Raw genomic sequence first — 17,240 nt, 5'->3', positions numbered from 1 at the left:
GGGAGCTTACTGGACCTTCATTATACTGCACCGAGCGATTTGTAGCCAGAAAAGATTTTTGTTCCGTTTACTAACACCCGCAGTTGATAAGTTTGTTTTTGTGCTTTTATCTACGTGATATTTTCATATTAGACTTTCCCTCATCAATCATTATGCTGTTAATATTTCATACATCTTAGTTCCCTTTTTAGATCAATTTTAGGTTAACTTTAGTTACCCTGTGCAGTTTGTATAGGAATAACTTCATTTGCTCGGCTACATTTTGATTTTGCGAGTACAGTTATAAGAGGACAAGTGTGTGTACACACTTCACGGAACTACATGTCTGACATGGACATGTTAATGGGCATCAGGGGATTTGTTTCCCTCTGGCGGAAGAAAGCAGTTACTGCGAAAAACGCCAACGTAGGCAGCACCTGCTGTCGCCCTCGAAAATAAGATTATGAAATCAGATTCATATTGGAGAAGCCATTTTCTACCTCGTTCGAAATCTAAAAAAACAAAGCACCACAAAAAAAAAACCCACGCACCACAAGCCCAGAGGAAACTCTAGGGAAGTCTACTTTTAAAAAAAAGACGAAGGGTTTTACTTGTTATGGATCCAGCTGCCCAGCCTTGCTGAAAGACGCCGGGCTATCCGATGAATGAGATTCTCGATCAATTCGCTTCCAGCAGTCAAGTCATGTTTGCAAGCGTGCTTGGGTTATTAGCGTACAAATACACAATTGACGTAGACGGTCGGTACATTGTACCATGCAGCAGCTGCAGTGACTGTTTTACCGTCAGTTTAGGAGGTTAAAGGAGGTTTCATTCGGGTGCGAGACGGTGCAAGGTCCTCTCAGGGGCTATAGGGCGGGAACTCGACCGCTTCGGAACCAACAGCGTTGCTGCTGGACCGGGACCAGGGGGTGGAATAAATCCCCTGGAATAACCCCCTCTGTGGAAACAGGGGCTTCGGGGTCCGTCAAAAACGTGACTCGAACGGGACCATTGGGTCAGTGTGCTTTTATAAAGCAAACGGATAATGCGGTCCGGATGACCCCTCGTTGTGACACCCTAGAATGGAGAGAAACCCTTGAGGTATATAAATAAATACACTGAATATAGGCCATTGAATATTTTATTAATCTATGGTCAATCTACATCATACAATTCCTTTTGGACACGCTTGAAGAAAATAATTTTAATTTTTCACTGACCACTCCGCGTTACGGCTTTAACATGTTATTGTTAATAAATAATAATATTACAACAGCCAACAGACCGTTTTACAGCAGGTAAAACTCCCAACCGCAAAGGCTGCGCCTGTGATGATGAAACGGGGAGACGAGCAGAGAACAGCGCGTCGCGTTACACGGCCATCGGCAAATAATCAATAATAACGCCGTTCAATCGCACACGAAACCCGGGGTGAACATTCAATAGGATTCTCGGGATTTGAAGCCTTTTTATTATTATTATTATTATTATTATGAGTCCCGAGTCGTGGCACGACTCAATTACCGGCGCTGGAGCGCGTCCTCTCCACACGCCAGCGCTCACCCGCTCTCCTCCGACCCTGCGCCGACGCGGAGGGGTGAGCTGTCGAGCCGTGACCGAGACACTGACCTTTCCGCTCCCCGCGTCCACGAAGGCTGCTTTAGACCAGATCACAATCGCACGGCGTGGAAGTAAAGAGACCAGCGTGAAAAACGCCGCGCCGCGCCGAGGGGTCAGCGGGGGTGACGATGCACGCGCGTTGGGGGGGGGGGCAGGTGTCTGGATTGCCGGACGCGGTGACGTCATAATAGATCGAAATGCCCTAATCGGCGCAGCGCGCACGGCCGGGCGCGTATAAAACAGAACAGGTAGGGGTAGCCTGCCCCCTGTTACCCCCCAACATCTGCCTGTGCGGGCTGCGGAGGGAGGACCGTTCGCTCGCTCGCCGTGTTTCTGTTCCGTGTATGTGGTCACACACCTGCCTCTGCTTCGCTCCGGCCGCCGCCGCCGCCGCCTCAGCTGCAATCCGCACGCCCCGTGAGAGGAGCGCCGAGGTTAGTGCGCCGGTCTGGATGCCTCTCGGTTCTGCGCGTCTGGGTAGGCGTGGGGGCTTCTCGGGGATCTCGGGTCCTTAGGGTCTGCCGCAGCTTTTAACAGGCATCTGTGTGTGGTGTGTGGTGTGTGGTGTGTGGTGTGTGGTGTGTGGTGTGTGGTGTGTGGTGTGTGGTGTGTGGTGTGTGGTGTGTGGTGTGTGGTGTGTGGTGGAGGCTCGAGCACGGGGCGAGGTTGCACTGGTGTGTGTGTGTGTAGCGGGGAGCAGCGGGGAGGAACGTGCTGGTTAAAGCCCAGCTATCCGCGCCTTTCGTTTCGCGTTCGTGGCGCGTTTGAAATACTGCTTCATCATGACGCGCCCCTGCGCCGCTCCGGAGCGGCTCTGCAGAGGCGGGGAAGAGGTACTGGCCCCACGGGTTCAGAGCCGCGCTGCGGAGTGGGAACCGGGTGATGGACCAGAGCTGACTAGGCTGCTCACGCATGGCCTGCTCTGGTAAACTGATTTCCTCCTTTTTTTCCCCCTCCTGCTGGCTTGAAGCCATATGAACCCTGGTGGTGGTGGTTGGGGAGGGAGTGCTTTTTAAAAAATGAGCAGTCATCCTGTAACATGCCATTTTTGGGTAGCGCTCCTGAGGCCGGTGAGCTGAGGGCCAGGTCTGTGATGCTGCTGGGCCCTCCCTCACTGGAGGGGCTTGGCCCCTAGCCCTGCTGGCCTCTAGTTCCCCGAGAGGCTGGGGGGTTCACGTGCCCTTGTGGTGCTCCCTGGGTCTTGGTCCTGATGCTGTCCTGTCTCCCTTCTCAAGACTCCTCTGGGTGGCTGTAACGTGCCAGCCCTGGCTGCTGAAAGGAGCACAGGCTGCGGAGGTTTGTGCATATTCAGCTCCACTGGGCGAGAGGATGTTTCTCTTCAACAGCCCCAGCTGCCTCCTGGGTGGACACTCTTGAAGCCCAGCTGTGCTGATAGTCTATCCAGCTGGAGCGAGGCTGGTGCAGGAACTCCTTTCGATACCCGATACACAATCCCAGTCAGCGGTCCTCTTTCAGAGAGGCTGTCTCCCAGTGGGTGTCCGCTGCTGTGTTCTAATGGTTAAGTGGGAATGGGCAAGCTGGGCCCGGTCAGTGTAGGTGACGGGGTGCCCCAGGGCGGGCTCTGCTGGGGCAGGTGAGGGGGTGGTATCTGGCGTCTGTGTTCAGAGCCTGGCAGTGTCTGGGGTTTTCCCAGCCGTGGGTGCCTTGGGGGGGCAGGGCTGGAATAAGGGCTCCTCTGTGCCTCCAGCCGGCCTCACTCCCTCTCCTCTCCCCTCTCTCCTCAGAAACCGTGTTGACGATGGTGCAGCTGTCCCCCTCCCCTGTCCTGGACCTCGCGCCGATGTCGGAGCACTCCGAGGTGACGGCGGAGAGGCAGGGGAGCCCCAGGAGCCCCACCGCGGAGGCTCCCCCTGTGCTGAGCTCGCTGCAGCTGGCCCTGGCGTCCTCCGCGCCGACGTACCAGGGCTACGACACCTACATCGAGAACGGGCTCATCTGCCTGAAGCACAAGATCCGCAACATCGAGAAGAAGAAGGTGGAGTAGACCGCTGTGCGGCCGCGGGCTGGCCTCCCGGGTCTTATCCAGGCTTTGCGTTTCCGCTTACCCGAGCGCCTCTCGCTCTCGTGCAGGAGGGGCTGATCTTTGTGCGAGGGCCCCGGTGCTCTGTGAGGAATGCTTTCCCTGCAGCGTTAATTGCCTAGCTGATCTAAGTAAACGCGTGCCTCCTGGGCTCCCCTTTCGGGGTTGAACCTGGGCTTCCTCCACAATACTGGCGTGTGTGTTTACCAGTGCCTGACTTTGTGTTGTGTTTTTTTTTTAGTCTGAAGTGTTGCGCTTTTGGCAGGAGAGCTCAGGGTAAAAGGGGGGTCAAGTTGCCACGTTGTGATCTTGCTGTCTGTTGTGTGCACAGCACATGATGGTGAGAGCTTGTTCTTGGTTTTGGATGGTGTTTGTCCACAGCTGAAGCTGGAAGACTACAAGCAACGTCTGAAGGCAGGAGAGGCCCTCAACCAGGACCAGCTGGTGAGATCCGGCCACCGAGACGAGCAGTGACCTCTAAATTCAGGAACCACTTGTATGATGTCCACAGTCCCCTTGGCTTTTTCACACTTACTAAAAGCAGTGGCTAAATGTGTTGCATTATTCTGACATCCTGATCTTAAAGGGCTATAACTATACTAAACTGCATGCTCTGGAAGGTATATTCTGCAGATCACTTTTAGATCTTGGTCACAGATTCCTGCATTTTAAACGTGGGTATATTTTACCTCCCTCCATGTTGAGAGATCTCTAGGCTCTGGTTCACCTGGCCTGTTGCTGTTGCTTGCAGGATGCTGTGGAGAAGTATGATGAGGTTGTTCATAACTTGGCATTTGCGAGAGAACTGCAGAAGACCTTCAGCTCCCTTAGCCAAGATGTAAGTCTTTGTGTTCTTCCAAACAAGAGCTCCTCACCATCTTTGAACTGTACTGGATTCTTTGAAGCCAGGTGTGCCTTTGCTGCTCTGAACATGGGAGCAGATGGAGCAGAGAGGCTGGCCAAGACTGTGGGTGTTGAAGCTGGTACTGTGCTTACCAGTTTTTTTTTTTTGGTAGCTTGATTGCTTGTACGATGACCTGGAGATGTGGAGGGCTCTGGGAAAACTAGTACTTTTACAGTCTCCTTTCCTATTCTTCAGCACATCGGAACCTTGGGGATAAGTGTAGTGGTAGCATGGATCTGTGCTCCTGTGCTGGGACATCCTGTGGAACTGTAACCTGTATCCACTGCTCTGCCTTTGCTGGAAGTAGATTTTTTGTTTTTTGCCATTGGTCTCTGTTAAAGGCCATGTGCTTAGGCAGCGTTTCCCTTGTGTGGGGGGAGGGTGTGAGGACGTTCTGCTGATCTCATGCTGCATGGCGCATGGGTATATTTTTGCTCGGTGAGCTCTGTCGTGCTTGGGGATGCAGGCTCACTGACAGGATGAATAGCAGTCTTCTGTGGGGAAAATTCCAGCTCGCATGGTGGGGCCAGACTTCAATGTCTGATCAATCCGTTTACTTAAGGCTCGGCTTCACTCTGGATGCCCTGAATTTGATGGGGGGGACAGGCAGGTTGTGAAACCGCTAGCCTTTTCCCTGCAAACAGCCTAGTGGGCTGACCCATTGGAAAGGGCCTGGGTCTGTGCCCGTTCCTGAAGAGCCTGCCTGCGGGGCTTGTGATGCAGATTTAATGGGAGCCCTCGGCGGTCCCCTGACTCGTACCCGTGTCCCGCAGCTGCTGAAGGCGCAGAGGAAGGCCGTGCGCCGTGAGCAGGTGCAGAAGACGGAGGTGGAGAAGAAGCGGCTGTGCACTGTCCTCCAGGTGCACTACATCCTGCAGAGCCTGCAGCAGGAGCACGTGAGGAAGGACTTCCGCAGCGGCCTGAACGGGGCGCCCTTCCTGTCCGCCCGCGAGCTCGAGCGCCTGCTGGGCTTCTCGGAGCGGGTGGGCTGCAAGCGCAACGAGAGCATGAGGTACCGGGTTCGAGGAGGCCTCGGGGTGGGAGCTCTGCCACCCCCATTTCTGAAGGGAGAGCCTCATAACAGTGGGCGTTAATATTTGGGGAGCTTATTGCCCTCGAGTATGAAGTGGCTTTGGAGTAAGTTCCTCCAGAGCTGCAGGCCCGGGCTTGGGAGTAAACCTGGTTCCCCGTCGTACCCTGCTCTCTGGTCTCTGGAGCCTGGCCTCTTGTCTTGCAGCGTGGAAGACCAGATGGAGCAGGCAGCCATCGTGTACGGGGACCTGTTGGAGGGAGCGGACAAGCCCGTGGCCGGCACCACATGTGAGTCTGGCCAGGGTGTACAAGCCTGGCGTTCCCCTGCTGCCACGGGCCCTCGCTCAACTTGTGCCCCCTTCCGGCTGGGGGCGGGGGGAGGCGGGGAGTGGGCGTTGTCGTTCATCCCTTTTTATTGCCAATATCGCCCCTCCAGTCGAGGCGCGAAGGCAGGCCGTTGGGGCGGTGCCTCGGGTGGCCGCGCGCTCCATCTCGTGGGTGTCCTCTCCCTCCTTGCAGACAAGCACCTCAAGGAGCAGCTGGCGAGGCTGTTGGACTGCGGCTACTTCGATCACATCCCTGTCCCTCACAGCGAGAGCCTGGAGGAAGCGGTGGCAGAAGTGGTGAAGAAGCCCCTGGCGCCGAAGAGGCCCGCCGCTGGCGTCCCAGGTAACGCCGGCCCCAGTGCCCTGTGGTGCTGTCGCTTGACGCTGCTGTGTTCTCGGCCCTGGGTCCTCAAGCCAAGTCTTCTATCTTTCAGAACCCTCCGTGCCACTACCAAAGTGCGAAGTTCCCGCGAGGGAGGTAAGGATCCAGCTCTTCTCACCAGGTGTAAGGCCACTGGCCAGTTTTAATGTTTACTTGGCAGCATTGTGGCCCAGTCCTTCCAATCCGATTCTGTGCTAAAAAATGTCTGCTCCAAACACAAATTTGGAGCTTCTGCGTATTCCTGACAAGACAAGAAGGCTGAATGAATCTGAAGGCGGATCTTTGACTTTATTCTTGGATAATGTAGTTTCTTAACAGACGCTACTTGCCTGAAACGGACTTCCGCGCACAAGAACAGGAAGGCCAGCCAGTGCCCTCCTGGAAAGCGGAGTTCCTGGCTCTGAAGCAGCAGGAGCCTCCAGACTCCTGGGATATGGAGTACACGGAGAAGCCGGCCTCTCCTCCGCAGTCCGCCCTGAAACCCTGGAGAGCAGCCCCGGCACCTGTCCCTGCCCCTGCCCCTGCGCCCATGCCTGCCCCCGCCCCTACCCCTGTGCCCAAAGAGCAGGTGGAGGTGAAGCCCCCCCCTGCTGCTGCTGCTGCTGCGGAGCCCAAGCAGGCAAGTACACCCTCTCCATCCCGGGCTCATCAGGGTATCGAGCTCCTCCAAGTACGTCTTCTTGAAGTCCGTCAAACTGGTCCAACTTGTCTGCTTCTTGTCTCCTCATGGTGGCGTTCAGAGACGAGAAAGGAAGTCCAGACCTGAGCAGGAAATGAAAGTGGTAAGGCTTCTTTTATAAAAGTTTTCTGCATTTATTTCCCTGATGGTGCTGTCCTATGAGATCGGTGCTAATGGGCTTATATAAGCCTGTATGAAGCTTTTATAGCGATTTGAGTTTTTTCCCTAGTGCTCTGTGAGCTTGCCCATGTTTTAGCTGTGGCCGAGGACAAGGCTGACTGACTGCTCTCCGACAGGCACCCAAGTCCGACCCCTCGCCGGTCGCGGTCTTCACCTCCCCCTCGCCCCTCCCGGCCGACCCGGAGCTGCGGAAACAGAAGCTGCAGGATCTGATGGAGGAGATCCAGGGCTCGTTCAGCTTCATGCAGGTACTGCAAGCATCTGCCCCTGCGGGACTCCCCCTGAGCGCCTGCTGGGGCCGGCCCACTCCAACAGGGCAGAACCCGGGCCCCAAGTCCAGGTGTCCTGCTACAGGAGATAGTGCTCAGTGAGCCCTCCTGCATGGGCTCAGATCCGGGGCTTGTGGGATGGAGCTTCGCCTTTCCTAATCTGCGCCAGTGGCTCATTACCCATTATTGTGGAGGTCATCTGTAAAATGTTTTGAGGTCTATTTCTCTAGAAAACTTATAGCAAGTTGTACAAGGAAGGTGGGAGGTTTGATTTTCCCCATTCTCAGCAGGTAATGAAATAAGTCTTCATGGTCTTGCTTTCTAGGATTCTGTTCTAGAGGGTGAGGGATCTCCAGGAGGCGGAACCTCCCGGTTAAAGCATTCTGCCCTGGGAACGTCTACACCCCTAGGTATGTGTTTTTAGAGGAGAAAGTCCTTTTAAGTTTAATTTTAGGAACTGGGAGACATGATCATCTTAAAGATAATTGCTTACACTTATATAGCGCTTTTCTGGACACTCCACTCAAAGCGCTTTACAGGTAATGGGGATCCCCTCCACCACCACCAATGTGCAGCCCCATCTGATGGATAATACAAATGCAACATCCGTGGGTGGCCTAGATGACCCATTCAGTTTGATGGTGAATTAAAGAGACCCTATTCTGTTATGCCTGTGCAGGGTTGTCCTCCCCCCCCCCCAAGATCCCATTTGACACAACCAGGCTTGACCATTTTGGAGCTGCAAAGCTCAGCCCGTGCCCCACAAATGTATTAATGATGCGACTAGATTTCAATCGCCACTTCCCCAGGAGGAGTCTTGGGATGAGAAATGTGGGATTACAAGGCGATCTTGACGTAGCCCAATGCCTTTCTTCTGCAGTGCAAAGAGAGCCCAAGAAATGCCCAGCAGACCTCCTTCCAAAAGCCCTGAAGGTAAGACTGGGGGGGGGGTGTTTGACATGAGCCTGGAGCTGTTCATACGGATTTTACAGGGTGGAGGTTAGGGTCTGTGTAGATCTAGATATTGGGATATTTTCCAGTATCCTTTTAGCCTGTCAGTGCTGATGGAATGGGGGTTTGCTTTGCTCTGGACGTCTGCCCACGTCGGCGGGTGGGAAGGGGTTGGCTGTGGTTTAAAATCTTCATCACAGTGGAAATGCTTGACGGGACGGCCTGTGAAACTGTGCCCTCCCCCGCAGCCTGCTCCAGTACCTGCTGCTCCGGTCCCTCCGAAATCGAGCCTGACCAACGGGGAGTGCTCTCTGATCGACTCGGGAGTGGACTTCCCCACTGAGGAACCAGACCAAGTACTGTATAGCCCAGACTCTGTGCGCCCCGGTTTTAAAATATTTCTGCCTTCTGGCAACAGTCCATGTAGCTCATGCCTTGTTGCTTGTTTTTGGGGTTAGGTGGCCGACTTGCCCGGCTACGCTTATTCATCTTAGTTTTTTTTATCTTCCAGGATAAAATGCAGCTTTCCAATGCAGATGGCTATGTTCCAACACCACTGTATCCGGCTGGGTCAGGAGTTGCAGAATCCAGTGTGGATAAAGCATCGGATCCAAGTCCAGTAGGTGGTCTGGCTTGCTTGCTTCTCTCGTCTTGGGAATGGGCTGTGCCGTGAGCTTTCGGCCATGTCCCTGTTCAAGCCTGCGGCAGCAGCGAGCCAGTCTTGTGGCTCACCCTTCAATCTGTTCCTGAACACTTCCTTTTCACCCCTGGTCCAGGTGGCTTTGATACATCTGTGATCGGCCCCCTCCAGAGCCAGTTTGCCATTTTCAAGCTTGAATGGGAGTATTGGAGCCAAGAGCTCTTTAAAGATGAAAGCATTTCCATGTATAATGTATACAAATGGACCTTTTCTGCTTTCATTTCATAACCTATCAACGCATTTGGCATTATACTAGCATAGATGGGAGTTTACATATGGAAATATAACCAGCAAAAACAGAACAGGTAATCTACGCAGAGACTGCTTCATCTTTTGCAGGATAATATCAAGTCTTGGTGGGGTCCAAAGTTTATTCCAGGCTTTCTGGGATTTAATAAACCTTTCCTCCTGTAACCCAAGAGAGAAAAGGTGAAGGAGATTTATAAAGGGAAAAGATGATCACAACATCAATCCGTTGATCCGATGTTGGGGGTTCTTCGGTAAATGGGTTCCTTGTGACTTTTTTTTTTTGCTAGCAACTAAGTATTACTACCAAATCAAAACGAACAGATTTCAAATTCTATAGACTTGAGGGTTTAAAGACCGCCCCCTGTGGCTGTGTGGTGCTCTCGAGCCCTTGCTTGGCCAGTGTCTCTGGGCTCCTGCCAGGGGGCTCCTAGCCCTGCCTGGGTGTCCTGAACTTGCTGAGACTGCACACTACCATTCTGAGGTGTAAGCAGAAGCCATTGTCCGCTTCTGCCATCCAAATTCTGTCCTGTCAAACTGCTGACGGGTCGCAAATGCTCTGGCGTGGGGGTTTTAAATTCAATACTTACAGCGCGGCGGGCAGGCAGCGACTGCATTTTTCTCCTTGCTCTTCTTTACCATCCCTCCCCCCGCCCCCCAGGCTCCTGCCTCTCTGCCAGAGGAATGCCCCCCCTGCAGTGCCACAGCTCCTTCCACTCCGCCCCAAGGACAGGCCTTCTCCTCGCCTCCCAGCAGCCACACCTTGAGCATGAGCGCAGCTCCGTTTCAGGCCATGCAGACTGTAAGTCCCCTTTCCCACTGCGGTCTGCCGGGGGGCTTCAGGCATAAGGTCCTTGTCGGTGTGTGCGTGTGTGGTTCACCAGCACCAATGTTTCAGGCTTGTTTTTCCATGATATCCAGTCGACCACCGTGGTCTGCAGCTGCTCTGCATTGCAGTCTTGCAGAGCTGTAGTATTGCTGGGTGTTCTTAGTTGAGGCCTTTTGCAGTAGACATGACATTGTACCTCTGCTTTATTCAAGATGTTTGAGTGGTGATGGCTCAGCCGCTGAACCGCTGTCTTGTAAGCGCAAAAGCCCTGGTGTCACTCCACCTACCGGAGACATTCCAGGCTCATGCAAGACCTACCAGTTTTCGTGGTTGCATTATTGCCTGCTCTAGAAGGGCTGTGGGCTGCACCAGTTCTCCCGTTTCGAATGCCGATGTGCACATGCTGTACGTGCCTCAGACCTCTCTCGCCACCCCCCCGCAGGTCTTTAAGGTCAACGCTCCCTTGCCACCCAGAAGCGACTCGGATATGAAAGCGGAGCCGAGCTCCTACTCGGACTCCTACAGCCTGAGCTACTCCACCGCCAGCACGCAGACTCCCCCCGAGTGCCCCGCCCCGTCGTCCAGTGTGCTGGAGCAGGACAGCCTGCCGCCAGGTAGGTGCCGCGGAGCTGGCTGGGCCCCGACGACTCCGGCCGTCCGCCTCAAGTGTGAGGGCGTGGCGCCCCACGGCGGTTTACGGGTGTTCTGCTGGAAACGGGAGTGAACCCGGTGAATGGCTGTCTTGCAGTGTCCTACCCGTCGGACTGCGTGGTGAGCAACGGCTGTCCAGCTTACATGTCCCCTGGACAGCACATGGGCGCCTTCCCTCGCTCCAGCCAGCCCTACTACGGCCGGGGGGCTGTCAGAGGCGCGCCCCGCGGCGCCAGGGCACCGGCACACTCCTACCGCTCGCCCAGCGCGTACAAAGGTATCGTCTTCTCGCCTCTCCCGAGTCCTGGGGCGATGATGGGGTGCCTATGAACATATTTGTCAAAGGAGTGTTTCTGGGGCATGTCAGCAGTCATGGATAAACCAGGGATCTGTGAAGTCTGTTAGAGAAATGTAGAACAGTGCTCAAGGGTTGGGTTAGAAGGGTGACCTTCTGTTTCAGGTTGTGCTGAAGCGCTCCCCTACAGCACATGTACTGCATCAAAGTCAGCGGGCGTCTTCGCAGGCCAGGAGGCTGGTTTCCAGTCTTCACTCATGCTGCTCCTCTGCGAGTGTGGGTGATGGCGGTTTCCCTCCTGTGCTTTTTTGAAGCCCTGGGGGTTTTCATGAGGCTGTGACTGGCACCCTTGCTTAGGGCTTGACGCTTGAGGAGGTCTTGGTACACATTTTTGTAAACCCCTGCAGTAGTTGGTGATGGCAGGGAGGTTGTGACTGCTAATGGCAACACCTTAACTGTTTTTGTGAAAATGGAGAATTGAGCAGTGTTCAGTCATACGAGCCTGTGATCTAAGAGCAGACCTTTCAAGTTGTCCGCCTGTGTACATATACAGTACTCAAAGTGCAACACCAAGGCCCTCAGTGGGGAGGGAGGGGAGAGACTGTTTGAATACAGCGTGCAAAACCTCTACATTGATCACATGTTAAGGGCTGCTTGTCATGGTGCCTTCAAAACTGAATAAACACATTGACATGTTCCTGTAATTAGAGGGGGATAAAGTACTGGACAGGATAGTCTAAGTATAGAGGAGACCTTTCAGGTAAATCCTTAATGTGATGGCATCTTGCCAGTGGAAGTGGCAATGAGGAAGCCAGACTCGCAGCGTCTGAATCGTTCAATGCAGCACTGCCCACAGGCCCGGAGACTTCCCAAGGCAGTGTTCAGCCCTAAGAAGGATCACAAACGGAAACAAGTAGCTGGTCTGTAGTTCAAGTCTGGCTTCCATTACCTTTCCTGCAATGGAAACAATTGTAAGAACTAAATGAGAGAGTTGTCTATATGGATGTTTTCTAGGAAACTGGATTTAGAGAAAGTAGGTCTTGCCTGCCAAAACATTTCTTTTAACAAGCAGCAGTAATAGATGTTGCGTACTCGCCAGAGAGCTTTTAAGAATTTCCTTGTAAAAGATCAGTTCACAAACAACGTGGGGTAGACATTGACTGACATGGGTGGTTGGATTGGGGACTATTATTTAGAGGATACACCCTCTAATTGGGAAGATGTAATTAGTGGAGGACCACATGGATCCTTACTAGGACCTTTTATATTGGTGATCCAAAGTCAGGAATAAGAGGGTACATTAGGAAGATTAACAAAGAAAAACCAGCAGATGGAAGAAATCCTGGCAGATGACCTTTTAATGTAGAGAAGTGTGGGTAGTTAATCAAGAATTAATGCAATATGGGGAGCAGATTGCTAGAGGACATTTGAATATTCTACATGTGTTAATGTATGGAAGTAATTAAAAAGGACAATCTTGGTATGATTTTATGTTGAGGGTTGTGACAATTATACAATACCAGTAAGATGCACCCTAGTCTAAATGAGATAATGGTCACCATGTTCTAAACTTGTGCTGTGAGATCTGGCCAGAGAATAGCAACAAGATTTGAGTTCCTACAGCCTGTGCCTTTCTTCACGAACAGTGAAGGTTACCACGGGACCCGATTACAGGTATTCAAAACAAACCAGGGTATAAGTGGAAACTGGAAATGCACTGAACTGAGAAGGGGCACTTCTAGGTCTTCCACAAGCTGCCTGCCTCTGATCTGAAACCCTGCGCTTGTCCACATTAGAAACCATCTTCCAGGCTTTTGTCCAGTTGTCAGTTTTCTGCTGCTGCTTCAGTGTGCTGATCTTCCTAATTTGGGGAATTTTGTTGAAAACGAATCATACCAGAATCTAAATGACCGATGCATTCAAATGTGCATGTACTGCTTGATAAATTTGTCCTATATTTTATACATTTGGACATTACCCGATCCAGGCAGGAATTGTAGACTTGTAGAGTCCACCTTGAATAGAAAAGGCCTTTTTCCAGGGCTTTGGCACTGGTGTAATGGGTGAAAATGAGCCCTTGGCTCTTTCCCCAGCAGCTAGCTTTTGGAGCTCTGCGGTCTCTTGGAGAGCTCTATGACCTAGCAGTTCCTCCCAGGTGCCAGAAAAGAGCCCCAGGCTACAGGATAAGACTTCTTACAACATTGTGATGAGTGGTGGTGAATTCCAGTTTTTTTTAATTACCGGTGCTCAATGTGAGACTTTGAAACATGTGGCTCAGGTGGATTCAGTGTTGTGATTCTTCCTTTCTCCACTTCAGGAGGATTTGAAAGTTACAAAAACGGCATGCCATCTCCTGGAGGGAACTTCATTCAACCGTCGTACCCCGCCAGAGAATGTACACCTATCCTGTATGGTGCCAGGGTACGGAACCGTCCCTCCCCACTGCTACTGCTTCAGCTGGAGTGGTCCTGGCTTCGTCTGTCAAACTTAATTTGACCTGCCCGAGCCGTGGGTGGGGGAAGATTAAGTGAACTGATTCATCTGTACGAGACTCTAAATCGTGGTTTAGCCAGTAGTGGAGTCTTGAGGTGCAGAAGGTCCTGCAGTTGTGCTGCTGACACAGAAGAGGAAGCCTTTTGCTTTTATAACAGGAGCAAAGTGTTTGCATTCGCACCTGCAGTCTTATTGGAACAGACCTGCCAACTGTAGTCTCCAACAGGCAGGTCCTGCAGATAGTCCTCTAATACAATAATTAAGCTGATAGGAATATGCAGCACATCCATTAGTCTTCATATGCCGAAGCCAGTAATGTGGCAGAGCTGTTGCACTCTGGGTTCCAGGAGCTTGTCTAGAAATGGGAGGCCTGTGAAATGTCTTGATTCACTAGATCAGAATTAAGTCCTAATCTTTAGCTCTGCATTATGGAGCCTGGGAGGGGCCATCAGTGGGGGGGGATTATATTGAGGGAACGATTAACTAGCGTTTGCTTGGAGCAGGGGATAATGCTGGTGTTTTAGAGACTTTCCATGTACGTGCATCTACCATGACACAGGAAACAAAGGAAAATTGTGTGCATGAATGAAAGAGAAGGAGGGAACGAATTGTTCCTGCAATGTTACTTTTTTTTCTTACTGATGGCCCCTCCTGGGCTCTATACTGCATCCCTGTTTCAGGAATCTTGTTGCCAAAAGCCTGGGAACAAGACCTGAGTCTTTGCTTTTCTTTTAAGGAATCGGGGTTCCAGCAGAACTATAAACGTGGAGGCTTGACTGGGCAGCGTGCCAGCTCGAGAGGTAGGGGTCGACGGGATGAGCAGGTGCCGTAGTCCTCGTGGTCTTCCTCTACAGAGCAAGAGGGGGGAAGGTTCAAAGTGGGCAGGACACTGTACCAGAATAACTGAACTGGGAGGAGTAGCCCCGGCACATTTCCAGAAAATAAAGTTAGTGCTGTCGCTGAGAAATGGGTCACCTGGTGAGTGCAATCTACCTCTTGGTAGTTGAGTAAGTGGGCGGATCTGAAAGGGAAAACTTGAGTTCAAGGCATGTTGTGGATTCCTTTCCCATTTCCTTCATGGAGGGACAGCTGCATACCATAACTTTTTACAATTGTCTAATGTGTCTTTATCTGTACTGATCTGCTGTCTTGACTTTAAGCTTAATACATACTTGGTCTAGTACTTTTTAGCCTAATTGTGCTGTAAAATCCTTGGCATCTGTAACTTGGATTATGTCTAATGCTACAGTACACTTTCAGCAGCATGTGAGGTCTTGTACAGGTGTAAACCCCTGAAGTTGCAATACCCAGAGTGGGAACACCTGGAGTGATGTGCGTTCAGGTCTCCGAGCTGGAGATGACCGGTAGTGCTGGTGTGCTGTACAGTAGGTAGAGAGCATGAACAGCCTTTTCTAGTCTTTCATGGAATATCTTGGAGCTCTATCAGCCCTGATCAGTAGCAGGATAGAGACCTGGTATGTCTTGCTGGTTTTCCTCAGAAGCAGTAACTGTAAAACTCAGTGCCTCAACATTAGACTGCATTTGAACTTCTGCAGCAGCAGTGCGGAGAGCTGGGATCTGATGTATGGTTTAAGTACAAATCTTTAGCAATTTTAGCTTTACTGGCAGTCAAAGGCTGCAGAAATAGAACAAGGGTGGTTATGTGGAGAAGGGTAGGATTCTCAGAGCCTTCCCCCCCAAGTCCAGGTGACCAGCTCCAAGCATGACCCCTGCAGCTGGTAAGGGGGGAGGGGTTCAGTAATCTGGGGGGGTTGAGCCCTACTCTGCTCTCGGAAGCCCTGCCTTCCTTCTTTTCCTCAGCCACCTGGAGCGACTCCTCGCAGGTGAGCAGCCCGGAGCGGGACAACGAGACCTTCGCCAGCGTGGACTCGGGCCAGGGCGACTCGCGCTGCATCACGCCCATCGACGTCCCGGTCAGCGCCCCGGGGGCCACGCTCATGCCCGTGCACGTCTACCCCCTCCCTCAGCAGATGCGCGTCGCCTTCTCGGCCGCCCGCACCTCCAACTTCGCCCCCGGCACCCTGGACCAGCCCATCGTCTTCGACCTGCTGCTCAACAACCTCGGGGAGACCTTCGACATGCAGCTGGGGCGCTTCTCCTGCCCGGTCAACGGCACCTACGTCTTCATCTTCCACATCCTGAAGCTGGCCGTCAACGTGCCCCTGTACGTCAACCTGATGAGGAACGAGGAGGTGATGGTGTCGGCCTACGCCAACGACGGCGCGCCCGACCACGAGACGGCCAGCAACCACGCCGTGCTGCAGCTGTACCAGGGGGACCAGATCTGGCTGCGGCTGCACCGCGGCGCCATCTATGGCAGCAGCTGGAAGTACTCCACCTTCTCGGGTTACCTCCTGTACCAGGACTGAGGCGTCGGGAGGGCTGGGGACGTTGCTTTGCACTCGAACACTAGCACTTTATGCCGTGTAGTGAAACACTGCATGCCCAGGTTTTTCTTTCTTCCCAGTTTTGAGATGCTCAGGTTTAGTTTCAGGGTTCGTGCTCCTTTTCTCTCTCCCCCGTCGCTTTCACTAGCGGCTACTGTGCGGTCTCGGGCAGCCGACGTGAGCTGACCATCTCCGCGGTGCAATTGCACCGTGGCCGAGACCGAACTTCGACCTCCCTGCTGTGGAGGCCCATGTGAATTGTGCACAAACCCCCAACTTTCTTTTAAAGCCAGAAATGTCCTCTTTTAATTCTGTAGGGTTGGATACACACAGGTGCCACTTGTGTGGAACAAGCTGCAGTTCATGTAAGGCCAGCAAGTTCATTTTTCTGGGATGTGCCCATTCTTTTTTTTTTTTTTTTTAAATGAACTTCTGAACATTTTCCAAAAGTCCGGTGTTGAGCTGGAGGGCATGCAAAATGGTGCCTTGAATGACTGGGTGTTGTGTGATGACTGGGGAGGTGTAGTTAGAATGACTAACTGAGCACTTTATAAGACTTCATTGTTGCCTTGCTTTTTGGTTGGAAGTGGGAGACTTAAGCTGTGAATGTCTGTATCTGTTCACTGCAAAAAGCTGTGTACATGTCTAGCTGGTAACTACCTTATTGATGAATCTGCTCTGAAATGGGCTAATTACAGTGCCTCGTTGTGCCTAAATAAACTATTGCGCAGTTCATGAGTCTGTTCTTTGATCAACATTTAGCTGCCAAAACGGTTGGTGTGGCCCCATTCCCCTGTCTGTGCGACTGAGGAAACTGTTCTGCTGTTGGAGTCTGTCAGCGGTCTGTTCTCTGTATGAATTGGCGATAAAACCACACACTGACCCATCTGGCTACTGGCACTCATGTTGCAGCACTCTTACCTACCTTCCCCTCCCCACTTCCAAATGGGGCTGAGACTGCTAGTGAAGTACTATGCAGTGTTTGCTGCAGTCCACCGGAACTTGTGGGGTCCGTTGTAATGTTGGCTCATTGACCGCTTTAATCTGCACTGGTTTCTGAGGGCTTCTGTCACCATGCCCGTGCTTATGACCTGCTGAAGGAGAGGTCCGCTGTTGGTGGCTACAAAGGAGTTCAGGCATGTGACCTCTTGATAAACTGCAGACTACCTGTAAGTCTCCTGGAAGCCCATGAGAGAGAGTGAGGGTTACAGCTCCTTGTCCTGGAGGTCCTTGTTTTTGATGTCTTCAAGTTGAC

General features: G+C 52.4%; 1 protein-coding gene across 2 annotated transcripts; it reads left to right on the top strand.

Annotated features, from left to right (window-relative positions):
- Positions 1–1,368: 1,368 nt before the first annotated feature.
- Positions 1,369–16,718, top strand: caprin2 (caprin family member 2). 2 transcript variants are annotated; one of them, XM_069192872.1, is made up of 21 exons: positions 1,369–2,033; positions 3,345–3,595; positions 4,022–4,084; positions 4,392–4,478; positions 5,318–5,556; positions 5,782–5,864; positions 6,096–6,245; positions 6,337–6,380; positions 6,592–6,903; positions 7,025–7,066; positions 7,260–7,391; positions 7,738–7,822; positions 8,293–8,345; positions 8,612–8,719; positions 8,875–8,982; positions 9,971–10,111; positions 10,581–10,752; positions 10,887–11,066; positions 13,402–13,505; positions 14,314–14,377; positions 15,399–16,718. In XM_069192872.1, the coding sequence occupies exons 2-21, from the start codon at positions 3,359–3,361 to the stop codon at positions 15,965–15,967; spliced, it is 2,973 nt and encodes a 990-aa protein (XP_069048973.1). In that variant the 5' UTR covers positions 1,369–2,033; positions 3,345–3,358; the 3' UTR covers positions 15,968–16,718. The 2 variants fall into 2 exon arrangements, with proteins under 2 accessions (XP_069048973.1, XP_069048972.1); XM_069192871.1 differs by lacking the exon at positions 1,369–2,033 and adding an exon at positions 2,249–2,524.
- The last annotated feature ends 522 nt before the right edge of the window (positions 16,719–17,240 follow it).

This window comes from Lepisosteus oculatus, chromosome 7, assembly GCF_040954835.1.
Source record: "Lepisosteus oculatus isolate fLepOcu1 chromosome 7, fLepOcu1.hap2, whole genome shotgun sequence".
Lineage (NCBI taxonomy): Eukaryota > Metazoa > Chordata > Actinopteri > Semionotiformes > Lepisosteidae > Lepisosteus > Lepisosteus oculatus.
The sequence above is the reverse complement of the archived record's forward strand: the minus strand, read 5'-3'. Positions and strand labels throughout refer to the sequence as shown.

What these genes read in the sequence shown, in the direction of transcription:
- caprin2 (XM_069192871.1), top strand. An exon ending in GCTCGTTCAGCTTCATGCAG is followed by an intron (nt 7,392 to 7,737) that starts GTACTGCAAGCA and finishes CTTGCTTTCTAG; the next exon opens with GATTCTGTTCTAGAGGGTGA. An exon ending in CTATCCTGTATGGTGCCAGG is followed by an intron (nt 13,506 to 14,313) that starts GTACGGAACCGT and finishes TTTTCTTTTAAG; the next exon opens with GAATCGGGGTTCCAGCAGAA.